The 15,655-nt window shown below is 49.7% G+C and overlaps 1 protein-coding gene across 3 annotated transcripts; it reads left to right on the forward strand.

Annotated features, from left to right (window-relative positions):
- Positions 1-116: 116 nt before the first annotated feature.
- On the forward strand, positions 117-12,168 carry Hinfp (histone H4 transcription factor). Of its 3 annotated transcripts, none has more exons than XM_003472649.5 (11): positions 117-337; positions 2,352-2,484; positions 5,715-5,905; positions 7,783-8,012; positions 8,254-8,365; positions 8,542-8,694; positions 9,149-9,226; positions 9,315-9,435; positions 9,514-9,652; positions 9,741-9,865; positions 10,404-12,168. In XM_003472649.5, exons 3-11 carry the CDS (start codon positions 5,725-5,727, stop codon positions 10,801-10,803), a joined length of 1,539 nt encoding a protein of 512 aa, XP_003472697.1. In that variant the 5' UTR covers positions 117-337; positions 2,352-2,484; positions 5,715-5,724; the 3' UTR covers positions 10,804-12,168. The 3 variants fall into 3 exon arrangements, with proteins under 3 accessions (XP_003472697.1, XP_013011087.1, XP_023421968.1); XM_013155633.3 differs by lacking the exon at positions 117-337 and adding an exon at positions 363-609; XM_023566200.2 differs by lacking the exons at positions 117-337; positions 2,352-2,484; positions 5,715-5,905; positions 7,783-8,012; positions 8,254-8,365 and adding an exon at positions 8,931-8,985 and having other exon boundaries at positions 8,590-8,694.
- The last annotated feature ends 3,487 nt before the right edge of the window (positions 12,169-15,655 follow it).

Genomic DNA, 15,655 nt, shown 5'->3' on the forward strand with positions numbered 1-15,655 from the left:
CGGAGCTCTGCGCATGCCCATTAGGCCGCGCGCGCCGAGTCTGCGCAGTTGGTACATTCAGGCCCCCAGGTTCGGCGCTAGCACACCCGCCGGGCAGCCCGCCGATACCTTTTCCCGCATCCGGTCGCCCCTCACTCCAGCAGCAATCGCTCAACCCCACCCGCCGTTCCCGCCCCTTCCGTGTTTTGGTGCGCACGGGTTCCGCCAGGCACACTGCCCATTGGCTGCCAGTTGACCACAGGACAGTGATTGGCTGTCGCTGGCCGTCGCTCAAGCGCCCTCGGGGTGGATAGACTGAGGTGGGTGGAGAGCTGGAGAGCCCTGGAGCTGACGCTCGGTGAGTTGGGGCTCCGTGCTCGGCGGGATCTGCGGCTAGGGTGCGCTCGTCGGGAGTTACAGAGGCGAGGCTCTCGCGAGCCGCCTCGCCGAGGGCTCCTGTTGCAGCTCGGCCACGCTGCACTGGGGTATCCCGTTCCTCTCACCCCGACTCGAAGCTCCCGCTTCTCGAGGGGCTTCGGTGCCGCCGAGACTCGAGCACTGCCGCGCCTCCGGGGGAAGGAGTCCCGGAAGTCCGCAGAGCTTCAAAGGAGAGGTTTTGCCTTCCGGAAGGTCTCTTTCCGTCCCTCCGAATTCTACTGTCCTCGAGGCTTGGCCCGCGCCTCACCTCTGCTGAGGCGAGCTTTCCCGGTTTCAGCTGCCCACAGGGTTTCTGTCCATCTCTATCTCCCTTGTCGGGTGCATTGTTTTGGTCGCTGTCTTCACACGTCAGAGTGCTACCCCTTCTTCTAAATTGGGAGTCCTTAGGCGTTAAGACGTGGTTCCCATCCTTTCCTTGAATGCCATTCAGGATTCATTCTGTCTTGCGATACCGATGTGTGCTGGGTACCAGTATGTGGTATATACATACACACACGTGTTTGCTGATTGCTTCTTTCTTTGACTTCTCATAAAGTCTCTTGGGTTGTTTTTGTTGGCTCTTTTGCAGTATCGGTGCTTGAGCATCGCACCTTCAGCAGGAAGGATATTTATATATGACACTTGCTGAGTTCTAGTGATGTGTAAAGCTAACCATCTTAATATCTAATAGCTAATTCTTTTGTTTTGAGATCCAGCCTTGATATGTAGTCTGGGCTGGTTTTGAACTCGCCAGTCTCCAGCCTTAGTCTTTAGTCTCAGCCTCCTGAGTGCTGGGATTCCATTCATGTATCTCTTGCACCGGGATGCTTGATTTCTTAATTCACTGATGTGTATAATTATCTTCCTGTTGCATAGGAAGCTAAAGCTTGACTAACTTGCCTAAGACCATGTAGTTGTAAATGTTGGAATTTTGTTTTGTTTTGAGACAGGTCTCACTATGCAGTTCAGGCTGGGTTTGAGCTCATTTTGTAGCCCAGGCTGGGCTTGAGCTCACTTTGTAGCCCAGGCTGGCTTTGAACTTGCAGCAATCCTCTTGCCTCAGCCAGTGTCGGAACTTTGTAACCAGATCAGTAGAATCCAACACCCATGGTTATGTTAGTATTCTATTTTACCTTTAAGGAAAGAGGTTCAGAGAATGCAAGTGATGTGTCCAAAATAAAGTAGTTTTTTCCTGTCCCAAATCTATTTTATTTCAAGGAGTAAAAGAAAAGAAGAATCATGCATGCTAATGTACATGAGAGTCAACCCATAAAAATAGTAATTTATAGATTTCCTTAAAACATGGCAGGAGAGCTGGGCATGTAGCTCAGTGGTAGAGTGTGTGTACTGCACACTCAGGGACCTGGGTTTCATCACCAAAGCCACAAAACAAGCAAGACGCTGCAAGAGCTTCTTAGTAGGTGTGCACTTGCCCTACAAAGAATTGAGTGGGGCACAGGCCAGGGTTCTGAGGAACTTACAGCTTAATTGGAGAAAGCTACAAAATAGTGAGTTCGTACAACATGTTCTGGGTATAGTATATATTGGAATGAGAGCTGTATGGAGGGGCTTGAACTGGAGGGGTTAGACAGGCTAGAAAAATTGAGCCAAAGTTCTTAGCTTTAACTTGTTTCCATTACTTCCCAACTGTGTGACAGTGCATAAATTATGTAACGTGCCTAGATCCATCTCCTAATCCTTAAAATGGAATAATAACAGTACCTACCCCATAAGGTTGTTGTATTGATGAGTTTATATTCTTGTAAAATACCAGAATAGTGCTTGGCATTTAAGAGAAACTTAGTAGTGAGGGCAAATCAATTGAGACAGGAAACTTGAAGTCACCTCTCTGACGGCTGGCTCAGTTTCCTTTCCCATATACTCATTCTGTTGTATTCCTTGCCTACAGAGGATACAGTGATGACTGTGTGTTACTTTGTCCTTTGTCTTCCCAGGGTAAAACCAGAACACAGAAAAATTAAAGAAGACAAAGGGACAGTGAAAGAAGACATCAGGGAGTTTCACTTGTTCAGGTCATTAGATTGCTGGCCAGTCTCCCTGCTGGGTAGCACCATCAGCCTAAACCAGGTATGTGTTCAGAATATTTGTGCTCAGTGCTCTGCTTAGCATAGTGTATGGAGGCCGGAAATGTAGCTCAGTGGCACAGCGCCTGCCTGGCAAGCATAAGGTCTTGAATTCAATTGCCATTACCTAAGAAACATAGTATATGGACACAGAGGAACTACATGGTTGGTTTCTGCTCAGAAGCAGCTTACAGCCCAGTTAGGTAAACTAAGTTATAACCATTAAAAGGACTGTGAGCGGCTACAACTGCGTAAAAGTAGTTCGGAGGTTTTATGTTGTCTGTCCATTATGCCAGCTATGGACAAAAGATGGCAATCACTGCAGGGTGAGACAGTTTGACTTCCTGAAATGTGATCGTGTCCCAATATTTACTGAGCATCTAGGGCAGTGAGAGGGAACCTTCTAGAGTTGTCAGTGATAACAAACAGCCGGCTATGGCATACATGCCGTATGTTTGCTGTCACTGATCTAGAGAATACAAAACTGTGCTGACATTGAGATTAGGAAAGGAATATGTGACACTCCCTGCCCTGAGCAACTGCTTGTCTAGGGGAGACAGATGTTGCACTGCATTATACTACAAGATTTCAGGTACTGTAATTAAGTATACATACTATAATTAAGATGTGTATGGAGTACTGTGGGCAGGAGATGAATCGTATTTGGATGAATTGGGAAAGGTTCACCAAAGAAGAACCATTCAGGCTTGCAGGATGAGTAAACTCTTAGGAGAATGTAGTAGATTTAGGGACAGAATGATTGAATCAAAAAAGAAGAGAGAATAGATATATGAGGAATGAAGCAGCAACATATGGGGAAAGATCATGATCTGTCTTGGTTACTTTTCTCTTGTTGCTAAGACAAAATACCTGATGCCCAAAATTAAGGGAGGAAAGGTTTATTTAGCTCACGGTTAGTGAAGGTTTTAGTCCATAGTCAACTGGCTCCAAGGCAGAGTAGCATGGCACAGGGACAATAGTTCAAGGCAGCAGAAGACAGTAAGCAGGAGAAAAAGGAGAGGAGCAAGCAAGCCTCTTCCCTCCCTTATGTTGTAAGCAGGCTACTGCTCCTGGGTGGGTGTAGCACTCACCATCTCCATATCCTCCTCCTTGCACAGGCTCAGGATATTTACAGAGTGAGGACCCTGGGCACCTGTTAAGTCACTAAACTTGAACTCTTCAGGTCGGGGTTGGGGATTTAGCTGAGCGGCATAAGCGCCTGCTTTGCAAGCATGGGGTTGTGAGCTCGATTCCTGGTACTGACTAAAAATAAAAAAAGTGAAAAAAGTTTTCAGGTTGACGCAGTGAACAACATCCTAGAGCAAATAAGGGCATATCTTCTCCCCACTAGGATACAGAACTGCGCAGTAACTTAATTAAGCTGCTCAAGTTGACACAGCATATCAACCATTACTTGATCTTTGCATTTGAATTGGAGGACACTCATTTCAAATGAAAGGTGGAGAGGGCTTACCTCAAGACTTGACATGCTGTAGGCCTTTGCCATGGGTTAGTTTCCTTCGCCATGTCTCAGAGAGGTAAACTGCGGCCAGTTTAGGAGGCCTTGCATTCCATACTGTAGGTAACAGAGAGTCTGAAAAGGGAGATTTTACATCTGGAAGGCTTTCTCATGTTTTGCTACCTCAACATTATAAAAGTAATCAGTGTTTTCTTTTAATAAAGCTCCTGAACAGCACAGCAAGCCTGTGCTCATCTGGGACCAGGCTGACTGGATTCTCAGGAAAAAAGGCTGTGTAGGTTTAGGAGGAATGGTTAGTTCAGAAGTCCGTACTTGGAGCCATCCGGGATCTTATATGTTTTATATTTTGTTTTGTTCTTCCCACTATTTAGAAGGCCCTTTTCTGAGTTCCCATCTGTCTTCCTGTGGGGCTGAGGGAGAGCTACCCACAGGGAGCACTGGCGTGTCCCCTTCCTCAGGGCCCCCATGGGAGGTAAGCAGGAATCAGTGGGAATCCGCAGTCAGAAAACGGCCCCGGACAGAGTCAAGGCTCTTTAGTGTCTTCTACAATTTTGGCCAAATCTTCCATTTTGTTTTAGTTTTTCTTCAACAAATATTTATTACGTGTCCACGCACATCTACCACTGTATAGACAGACACCAAGGTGCATTGTAACAAGACAAGCGGGCCTGTCACATTGGAATGGAATCTGTTTTCTTTTAAAAGTTGTTTTGGCCGTAATGGAATTGAACCCAGGGCCTTTGCACTGAGGTATAGCTCCAGCTTTTTTTTCTTTGAGACAATTCTCACTAAGTTCCCCAGGCTCCTCCCTCAGCCTTTTAGCATGCTGCAGTTACAGATGTACACCATCATCCTTGATTTGGATTCTACATTTTAACATGGTGTTAAGGGGGTGGTGGAGTCAACAGGCAAAGACAGATTGTGTGACACTTTAAAAATCTCGCAGGGGATTTGGGACAAGATCTAGTAAGAAGTGGGGAGCTTGTGGGCTCGTCGGTTGGCTGCATTGAGTAGAAAGAAATCAGCCTGACTAGACTTTACCCTACTGTTAGGGTGTGGCCTTGGACAAATCTGCTCTGGATCTTTTTTTTTTCTTGGTCATTTTTTATAAATGAAGTTAAATATAGTGTCTACTCAGTGGCACTCAGAGGCAGGAGGATCACTGCAAGTTCAAGGCTAGCCTGGGCTCTGTAATGAGTTTAAGGCCAGCCTGGACCCCGTAACAAGACCCCATATCAAACAAAAACCCGAAAGAAAAAAAAAGCTGTTTACTCATAGGTGTCACCAATTAAATGATATAATACAAATAAAATGTTTAATGTGCCGGACATTGTGTAAAATTCATAACAAAGTTTTCTGATCTTCGTTTTGGCCAAGGTCACACAGCTACCAGGAGTAGGTGGTGGGACAGTGGAGCCTGGATTTGAACTCTAGCCCCTCTGCAGTCATCTGTTTGAACTTGAGCAGTGTCCTGCCTGCCGTAGCAACGGCTTCTTGGCAGGCTGCCCTGAAGCTTCAGGGCAAGGTACCTGTTAGTGTTTGGATCAGTGTTTGGCGCATGCCCAGTTTTCGTGCTTCCTCCCCAGGACCTCCAGACAGCTTCCAGGTGTGTGCGGAGCTGCTGCTGCATCCTCACCGAAAACGGCGCAGGGTTTCTCGTGGGTCACTGGGGAAACACTTGCGGGTTTCTGGCAGGCTGCCTGCTCACTTTGGGTGGAACCCTGGCAGCGATGAATTTCTTCCTGTTCCTCTAGGGTGAAGGCCATGTCGCCTCCTGGTAAAGTTCCCCGGAAGGAGAACCTGGGGCTCCAGTGCGAGTGGGGGTCCTGCTCCTTCGTGTGCTCCGCCATGGAGGAGTTCTGCGAGCACGTCACTCAGCACCTGCAGCAGCACCTGCACAGCCCCGGGGAGGAGGAGGGAGAGGAGGACGAGGACAACCCGCTTGGTGAGGGAGTGGGGTGCGGGCGAGAGCAGGGGGCGATCTGAGCCTGCTTTTCCCACAGGGAGGAGGCAGCCTGGGAGAATAGAAGTTAATCATCCTACTTTTGCTGTTTGGTTTATAAAAACATTGTAAGCTCATTTATAGAAAATTCATTCAACAAAGATATAAGAAATGTTCTCCATCTTGCCATCAAGGGAGACAGTTACTTTGATGGATTGATTGATTGTTATGTTGGGCAAACCCAGGACCTTTCTTCACAGTAGGCAAATGCTCTATGTTCCCAAAAAGCGATTACTGACAGTGCTTTAGTAAACGTTATTTTTCTGGCCTTCCACTGCCTTTGTGTACATATTTATTTGTGGGGTTTTTTTTGAGACAAAGTCTCACTGTGTAGTTCAGGCTGACCTGGAACCCTGTGTCATAGAGACAGGCTTGCAACTTGTGGTGATCCTCCTGCCTCAGCGTCTCAGGGCTGGGACTACAAGCATGCACCACCATGCCTGGCTGCTCTTACGTTTTAAAAAAGGTCGAACTGTATAAGGTGTTGGCAGCCTGTTTGTTTTACTCTGTATTAGTGTCTTTTACCCTTTTAAACTTCAACTAACAGGAGTACCTTTTAAATCATAACACTTTGCACAAAAGTTAAAGAAAAAAGGATTCTTGAACCAGTACTTATTAAATGGTCTCTGAAATGTTCTATCTTATTCTTTTATTTGAAAAACGAAAATGGTTTCAGTCCAGTAAGTCAACTTCACCAGACAATAGTGGATTGCAATAGTTTGAAAGATTATCCTGTAGAAAATACAGAAATAACTCTTTCCCCCATCTTGAATTCTGTTTAAGTCAGGTGACCATGAAGTATAGCTCCCAAGTCAAATAATGTTTATACAAAAGAGAAATTAAGAGATAATTGTGTTTTCTGAAATATCTTTTTTATTTTTTAAAGACGATGTCTTGCTATATAATTCAAGATGGCCTTGAACTCACTGTGTAGCCCAGGCTGGCCTTGAACTTGTGGTGATCCTCCTGTCCCAGCCTCCTGAGTGCTGGGATCACAGGTGCACACCACCGTGTCCAGCGGGTACCTACTTTTCAACATGAGTAAACCCTGTAAAGCATTAAAGATAGGATGCTTAGAGGTGCTAGAGCGTTGAGAAATAGGCAGAAACAGTAAGTAGTCGATGGAACTTGCTTGCAGAATGCAAATTTTAAGCAGAAGAGGAGGGCAAGGACTCCTGGTGGTTTCTGAGGCGGGGAGACCACGTGTTCCTGAGGGCCCGGCAGAGCCTGCACAGAGGTTCTCCTGGCTGCCCCTGCTGTCTGTCAGTTCTGGCACAGGCCCTGCATACACCTTTGCCTCTGCCTCGACCTCACTCTTTATCTCCTTAATCATACTCGTCCTTGAGCTTTCAATGTGGGACACTTCCCGGGGTACCTCTGCCCACATCACATTACTTCTGTTTAATGCTTCTGTTTGTTCTGTTATGTTTTGAGACAGGTTCTGTGCTGTGTAGTTCAGGTTAGCCTTGAACTCAGCGATTCTCCTGCCTCAGCCTCCCGAGTGGTGGGATTACAGTTGTGCACCACCACACCCATCTTTGTGTTTAATGTTCCTGTGCCTCACCGCATGGCACTGGTCAAAAGTTTCAGTTTCATATTTATAGTTGAGATTATTTGATTAAGGTTCTTTTTCTGGCTGAAAGCTCTGAGGACAGGGCCTGGGACTCGTTACATCCGAGTGCAGCCGGAGGTGATTATCTGCTGGTATTTGCTCAGTCAGCTCCTGATGACTTGGTCAGAGTCCTGCTGTAGATAGCTCCAGGGGAAAGCAACCCGAGCCTTGCAAAGCGTGACTCTGCCTTTTGAACCCTTTTCTGCAGAGGAAGAGTTCTCCTGCTTGTGGCAGGAGTGCGGCTTTTGCTCCCTGGATGACTCCGCTGACCTCATCCGCCACGTCTACTTCCACTGCTACCACACCAAGCTCAAGCAGTGGGGGCTGCAGGCCCTGCAGAGCCAGGCCGACCTCAGCCCCTGCATCCTGGATTTCCAGAGCCGCAACATCGTCCCTGACATCCCCGACCACTTCCTGTGTCTGTGGGAACATTGTGAGGTCAGCGGCAATGCCGGAAACAAGGGTGGAAGGAACCTGGGATCGACTCAGGGGACCTTGAGCTTTCTGGGGTGTCTTATTTATTTCACAAGAGTCCTGCTAGTGTTTTTATTTCTGTGTGGCCCCTTTCCTCAGACTCTTCCCATCTCTACCAACTTAATTTGGGAGTGAGCCAAAACCCATTGGCTTAGGGATATGAGTCCTTCCCCGCCCCATGCTTACCCCACATTGCCCGGCACAGAGCACCTTCGACAACCCCGAGTGGTTCTATCGGCACGTGGACGCGCACTGCCTGTGCTGTGACTACCAGGCGGTCGGCAAGGACAGCCACGTGGTGCTGTGTGCCTGGAAAGGTAGGCTGTGCCTTCCGCTGCCTCTGGAAGCAAACCTGGGACTGTGGAGGGCCTGTGGTAGCCAGGAATGGGACCAGCCCCACAGGACAAGGTGGGGAGCTGGCTGCAGAGACTGGGGGCCCCAGGTCCAGCTTAGGGAGTTCGGAAGCGGGGCCTGAGCAGGCCTTTCTTCCCAGGCTGTACCTGCACCTTCAAGGACCGCTGTAAGCTTCGGGAGCACCTCCGCAGCCACACCCAGGAGAAGGTGGTGGCCTGTCCTACCTGCGGGGGCATGTTTGCCAACAACACTAAGTTCTTGGATCACATCCGGCGCCAGACCTCCTTGGACCGTAAGCCCTCAGAGAGCAGCGGGTATAGGCCGAGCTGCCTGCAGTGGGGTCGGGCACGTTCCCAGGGAGGGTGGCCGCTGGAGCTCCCTGCAGCGTGGCTGTGGCCCCGGCGGGCTCAGGCACCTCCCAGTCTCCTCCTAGACCTCCTTACTCTCCTTCCTGTGTGTCACACCAGTTATCTCAGGGCACCCTCCCAGCAGCCCCGTGAGGTAGGCTTCTTATTCCCCTTTTTGCAGATGAGGAAACTGAGTCTCAGAGAGGTTAAACCACTTACCTGAGATCACACAGCTCGTAAGTGGTAAAGCCGACCTTCTAACTCAGGTTCCTAACTCCAAGTCCTGTCCGTAGTTCGCCTTTGTCTCCCTGGGTGGCTCCCTCCGTCCTGGGCTGGTTTCCCTGTCTTTGCCTCTGCACTGCCCCCCAGTCCCCCTTATCCTCTCCCACCCTGCCTCAGAACAGCGCTTCCAGTGCTCACACTGCTCTAAGAGATTTGCCACAGAGCGGCTGTTGAGGGACCACATGCGCAACCACGGTGAGTGGCCCTCCGCCCCAGGGTCGCACCCGCCCCCCCGCCCGGGTTCCGCGTCCCCACGTGACAGCCTGCGCTCTGCTCCCCTTAGTGAATCACTATAAGTGCCCTCTGTGCGACATGACGTGCCCGCTGCCTTCCTCTCTCCGCAACCACATGCGCTTTCGCCACAGCGAGGACCGGCCCTTTAAGTGTGACTGCTGTGACTACAGGTAAGGGGATCAGGGGCCGGGAAACAGCCTGTGTTCCAGGGTCCCCTGGGCCTCCAACCCCTCCGCCTCTCCTGGCAGCTGCAAGAATATGATCGACCTCCGGAAACACCTGGATACCCACAGCAAGGGGCCGGCCTACAGGTGTGACTTCGAGAACTGCAGCTTCAGCGCCCGGACCCTCTGCTCCATCAAGTACCATTACCGCAGAGTGCACGAGGTAGAGGGGGCGGGCAGCGGGGCAGGGCTGGCGGGGTGGAGGTGGCGCGGTGGGCAGCCCCGCTCACTTCTTTCCTCCTGCCCTTCAGGGAGACTCTGAGCCGAGGTACAAATGTCACGTGTGTGACAAGTGCTTCACGCGCGGCAACAACCTCACCGTTCATCTTCGTAAGAAGCACCAGTTCAAGTGGCCCTCGGGGCACCCCCGTTTCCGGTATGTCTTCGCCGTCCCCCAGAGCACACATGCTTCTGCCTGTACCTTTCAGCAAGTTAGCAACCTTGAAATTGGTAGTGCGTTAATGTCGCCGTCCCTGTGTGGGCTCAGCCCTGACAGGCTGACCGCAGCCAGCTGAGAGGGGCAGAGGTGATTTCTCTGAATGTCTTAATCCAAGGCACAGTGGCAGACCCAGTTAATTGCACCGAAAGTCCCGCAGCCAGCGTTAGCATCTAGGCCCTGACCCTCAGTGCCGCGGCCTTTGCAAAAACCCTTTAAAGCTCCTGCCTTCCACGTGGAGTCACTTCTTTCTCTGGCTCGGGTTTCTGCCTAAAGCCTTCCACTCTGAGTGATGGGCTTTCCCTCTTGCCCTTTCTTTTACAACAAAGGTCCAGTGAAGGCCTTTTTCATCTTTAGTCCCAGCACTCTGAGTCCCAGGGGCTCAGTCTCTCGCGTTCAGCTCTTGGCTCCCCAGTGTCCGGGCCTTCTTTGCATCCCTCGGCCCTTGTTGGCTGCCCTCGCGCCTCTCCCCCTCCAGGTACAAGGAGCACGAGGATGGCTACATGCGGCTGCAGCTGGTTCGCTACGAGAGCGTGGAGCTGACGCAGCAGCTGCTGCGGCAGCCACAAGAGGGCTCGGGCCTGGGAGTGGCGCTGAGCGAGGGCAGCCTGCAGGGCATCATTCTAGAAACAGAGCTGGGGGAGCCAGGACCGGAGGAAGAGGCAGAAGGCGGGAGCGGGGGCGCTGAGGGGACAGCCCTCTCCGCCTCTCAGGACAGCTCCAGCCCTGTTATCCACGTGGTGAATCAGACCAACGCCCAAGGCCAGCGCGAGATCGTCTACTACGTGCTGTCTGAAGCCCCAGGAGAGCCACCCTCAGGGGGCCTGGTGGAGAAGCTTCCAGGAGTATCCGAGGAGCCCGAGGTCCAGATGGCGTGAAGGCTACCGAGCCTGACCACTCGAACCCCAGGCCGTGGGCTTGAGCCAGGCAGGTAGCAGTGTCCCCCGCGGGCAGCCTTTGCCAATGAATGCCTTTAGGAACGGTGCTGAGAACAGTGCGGTCCTCTGCGGGCCAGGCTTGCATCGTTCTGCAGACTCTTAAGAACTTGAGTTTTAGCCACACTGCATTTTGTAGGGATCCTGAGGAGTGTGGGTTCTTTGAGGGGATCCTGGATGTGTGTGTTCTCTTGTGGGGTACTTGTTACCAGTTTTAACCCCCTCAGTGTTCTGGACAGTAATTAAATCCTTAGTCAACTCACACCCGTTACATCTTTAGGAGTCCATAGGCCCAAGGATGATGGATGGTTGGTGGCTTTCCAGGGCCCTTTCCTTGATCCCAGTTAAGGCATTGAAAGCTAGGCAGCCACTTCTCTCAAGGGTTCCTCTTACGGCCCAGGGACATTTGTGGATTTGTGGTTATCCTCAGGGACAGCATTGGAGGCACTCTGTGTGAGTGTGAGTGTGTGTGTGTGTGTGAGTGACTTTTTGGTAATAAACAACTTGGGTTTTTACTCATTTCTCTTGAAGTTTTGTGGCAGTTATGTAGGTAATGAGGGTCTAGCCGCTCAAGAGAAGAGCTGAACATCGAGGCTCTTTGCTTTTTACTGACTGGGGTGGTTTGTGTTGTTCCCCTTCGGTGTGACTTCTTTTATGATTTGTTTTTTTGAGGCAGGGTCTCGCTATGTAGTTCAGGCTGGTCTTGAACTCCTAAGTAGCCCAGGCGGGCCTCGAACATGCAGTGATCTTGCCTCAGGCTCCCAAGTGCTAGAGTCACAAGCATGAGCCACCGTGCTGTTCCTTTTGGTAGAACTTGTTCCTTTCTTCTCAGAGCACCTGCCAGCTGCACGGAGACCCTAGGCGTTTAGAGTTGAGTGGACAGTAGCAGCACTGTAGAATGGACGAGAGCAGTGCCCACATGCTGACCACGACTGCACTCTCAGTCCTGTTAGTGCCCTGGGCCTCTAGGTTAAGGCTCTGACTAGTGGGTATCTTGGGGGGAGTGCCAAGTACTTCTGGGTCCAGGATCAAGTTAGGAAATTGTGTTCCTGGGTGTCCATTTTCTTGGGGAAGGGAGTGAAATCCAAGGCCTTATGTTCATTGCACAAGTGCTCTACCACTGAGTTGCATGTCAGCCTTTTCTTTTGTACCGCAATTGAACTCAGGACATTGCACTTGCCAGGCAGGCACTGATGCCGCTGAACTATATCCCTGACCAGCCTTATTTCTTATTACAAAAACTGTTCCTGTGAGCTGAATAAAACTTCTTTAAAAATAAAACACCAGACTGATACAAACAAAAAAAAATATGCCTGTTATAGGTAAAATTATTTTGGTTTTTTTTGTTGTTTTTGGTACTGGGGATCAAACTCACAACCTTGTGCTTGCCAGGCAGGCGCTTACACTACTGAGCTAAATCCCCTGCCTATAGGTAATATTAAAGAAAAATCTCTTCGCTCTGCTGTTACTGAGTTCCAGCTATGGTCTGGGCACACATGCTAAGGGTGGAAAGATGAATAAAGCTAGAACCTGCCCTGGAGGGACCTGCAGCATAGATAGATAGAAACTTAGTGGAGTACATTTAAAAGCCCCAAAGAGTAGATGCTGGGCAATGGGGCTCAGAAGACTTCAGAATTACAGGCCTGTGCCGCCACGCCCAGCTCGCTTGCCTGTGGTTAGCATGTGTGAGGCCCTGGGTTAGTCCCCACATCACAAAGACAAGAGCGTGGTCAGTATTATCTGGGCAATAGATGAGGACAGGCTTTTCCCAGGAAGAGACTTCCTCCTAACCAAGACCAAATGAAGACAACCCCAAAAAGGTTGTGTATCCCCATTTTTCACATAATGTGTAATTCAGTATTAAATCATGAGAGCCAGATGTGTGGGCACCCCTGTAATCAGCACTCTAGAGGCTGATGCAGGAGGATTGCGTGTTCGAAACCATCCTGGATTAAATAGTCCAAGTCCAGCCAGGACTGTTCTGTCTCAAACAAAATCCATGAAATTATGTAGTGTCTAAAGAAAAAGGAGAAACTATTTCCTAGTTTTTCTTAAAGGGGATGCAGGGAGGTAACCCAGGTGTTGCAAGCTGGTGTTCTTTCCTTCTTGAGACAGGGTCTCACTGTCTAGTTCAGGCTGGACTTGATCTAGTATATAGCCCAGGCTGGCATTGAAGCTGAGGTGATCCTCCTGCCTCAGCCTTCTGAGAGCTGGGATTACAGACATGTGCCACCATACCCAGCTTCCTTGCTTTCTTGGGGGCAGGTCCTGAACTTCAAAGAAGGGCACAGAAACTATACAAAGAAAAGACTCCAAGGTGAGAAGACAGGACTCACGAGGAGTAAATTCATTTCTCTTGTGATGGCATGAAACCACCTAAAAAGCCAAGCTGCTGAAGATCAGGCAGCAGCAACTTCATACCAGTGCCCCTGGGACAAAAGCGTAAGGGTGGACCCGTGGTGACACCACGAGTGGCTTGTCAAGGAGCAAGACACCAGGGCAGCTGGAGTCGGGTCACAGTCTGGAAGCTACTAGAGTGAAAAGCTGGAGGCTTCAACAGGAAGAACGGGCAGGAAGGAGAGATTTGGGCAGAAGCGCCAGTGGAGGCCATCAGGGTCCAGAGCGTGTGTCCACCGAGAAGGCAAAGCGGGGAAGCCGCAGGGTGTGGTGAGACTTTAAGCTCTAAGAGAACACAGAGAAAGGCTCGGGTAGAGAACATTGGCACCCTGGCTTTGGAGAGCCGCTCACTGCATACCCCATGCAGGCCTTGAACTTGTGATCCTCCTGCCTCAGCCTCCCCAGTGCCAGAATTACGGGTGTGTGTCTCCACACCCAGCGCTTCTCATCAAAGGAAATGGCCCATCAAAGGAGGGAAGAGGAGGACTGTACTTTATTAGTATTCCAAGGTTTTGTCACATTCTTTTAACTTTAAAAGCAACAGATGTTAGGCCAGAAGTTGTGGCACACACCTGTAATCCCAGCACGCCCAAGGCTGAGGCAGGAGGGTCATGGAGAGTTTGAGACCAGCCTGGGCTAAAAGCGACTTCAAGGCCACCTTGAACTGTAGAGTGAAACCCCGGCTCAAAAAGAACAAAAACCAGTTGCTGGGTGTGGCTTGATGCCAGCCTGGGCTATGCAGTGAGACCCGCTCTCAAGTAATTGCAGCAGCAGTAAAGACTGCCTAATCTCTAAGCTCAGGAAAGGCAATCAGCAGGTGCTCTGCCACCGGGGGGGCTAGTCTTGCCATGTCCTTCCCTGGACAGGGACGCCAGCCACGGGAGAGGCTTCTGTGAACTGCTGCACCTCCTCGAGTAGCCAGCAGAGGGCCCTCCGCTTGCCATGCGCCGAGGAATCGGTCACCGGTCACCTAGAGACGAAGCTGGCAGGACGGACCAGGGAGGCGCCGCAAACAAAGGCGCGGGGCTGGTGCAAGCAGAGCTGACTCAGTTTCGGGGTCTCCAGCTGAGGCCTTTTCCAGATCGCACAGGGCCTCGCCACCCTCCTCTCCCCATAGGTCCATAAAGCTCCTTGCCAACTGCTTCTCCCACAAATCCCTGCCCGGAGCAACTGTTATTAGCTCCCGCTGCTAAGCTGAGGTGAGCGATTTCTGCTCTGGCCTCTCTTCTCTTAAGCTAATTATCATCAAGCCTTTTGAGTCTCTGTCTAGAACCCTGGAAAGAGTACATGCCTGGTGGTGAGGGTGAGGGTGAGGGTGAGGGGGCCTGAGGTGGGAGCTGGGAGGGTCCTCAGGAAAAGGCAGAATCAAATAGGCCAGGGTAGCACATGCCTGCAATTTCAACACTCAGGAGGTAGGAGCTGAATTTGACGCCAGCCTCCACTACAAAGCCCTCAAAAAAAAGGCCCCTGAAATGGGAGCAGGTCTAGTTGGGGCGATGGCAGAGGGTCCATCTAAGCTTTAGGGGAGGTCTGCGGTGGGAAACAATTCATGCTGGGCCGATGAGGTCTAAGCTAAGTATAGAAGGATCTTTCGAGCAATGTTCTGCAATGTGTGGTCCCAAAACTGGTAGGTTTTGCACAAAGTTTTGGTTTTTCACTGAAGTTTGACAGCTACTCCCCCCTCCCAATTATTTTATTTTAAATAGAAAAGAAAAAAAACCCAAAATTTCAGGGGCTGGGGCTATAGCTCAGCAGTATTGGCACCTGCCTGGCAAGTGCAAGATCCTGAGTTTGATCCTCAGTACTCCAAAAAAAAAAAAAAATAATAATAATAATAATAAAAAACAAAATATCAGGACACAATAATTAGAGGGTAACAATGGTACATGCATTGTGTATTTTTATTTGCAAATCAGTTACTCAGAGTACAAGTACACATTTAATTGAACAATACTAGCACAAACCTCTCTCTTCAATGAACTCAGAGAAATTAGTAGTGTAACTATCTTAACTGTCATATAGATGATATCTTAACTATATATATGAAACATGTATTGTTTCTCACATTAGGTCTGATTTATTTTTACACAGGTGTCTGATTTATTTCACTAATGAGTGTGGTCTCAAGTTGCATCCATTTACCTGTAAAAGTCTCAAGTCTGTCCTTTATGGCTGAATAGTACTCCATAGTATAAAAATACCACATCTTTTTTATCCATTCCTCAGTAGATGAGCATTTAGGCTGTTTTCAGGATCTGGCTATTACAAATCATGCTTCTAGGAACATGAATGCACATATATTGTTGTGTTGTAAAGTTTTTAATTCTTCTGTGAAGATACACAGAAGGGGACTAGGTGGGTTGAACAGGACCTGTATCCCTAGGTTTTTGAGGAATCT

Source organism: Cavia porcellus, unplaced genomic scaffold (assembly GCF_034190915.1).
Source record: "Cavia porcellus strain 051 isolate PalLab524CR breed Dunkin Hartley unplaced genomic scaffold, mCavPor4.1 scaffold_9, whole genome shotgun sequence".
In the NCBI taxonomy this organism is placed as follows: Eukaryota; Metazoa; Chordata; class Mammalia; order Rodentia; family Caviidae; genus Cavia; species Cavia porcellus.

Excerpts from the sequence above, each read along its gene's own strand:
- Hinfp (XM_003472649.5), top strand. The coding sequence starts at position 5,725 with ATGTCGCCTCCTGGTAAAGTTCCCCGGAAGGAGAACCTGGGGCTCCAG. Across the intron at positions 9,436-9,513 it reads TGTGACTGCTGTGACTACAG|CTGCAAGAATATGATCGACC; the intron begins GTAAGGGGATCA and ends CTCTCCTGGCAG. Across the intron at positions 9,866-10,403 it reads TCGGGGCACCCCCGTTTCCG|GTACAAGGAGCACGAGGATG; the intron begins GTATGTCTTCGC and ends CTCCCCCTCCAG.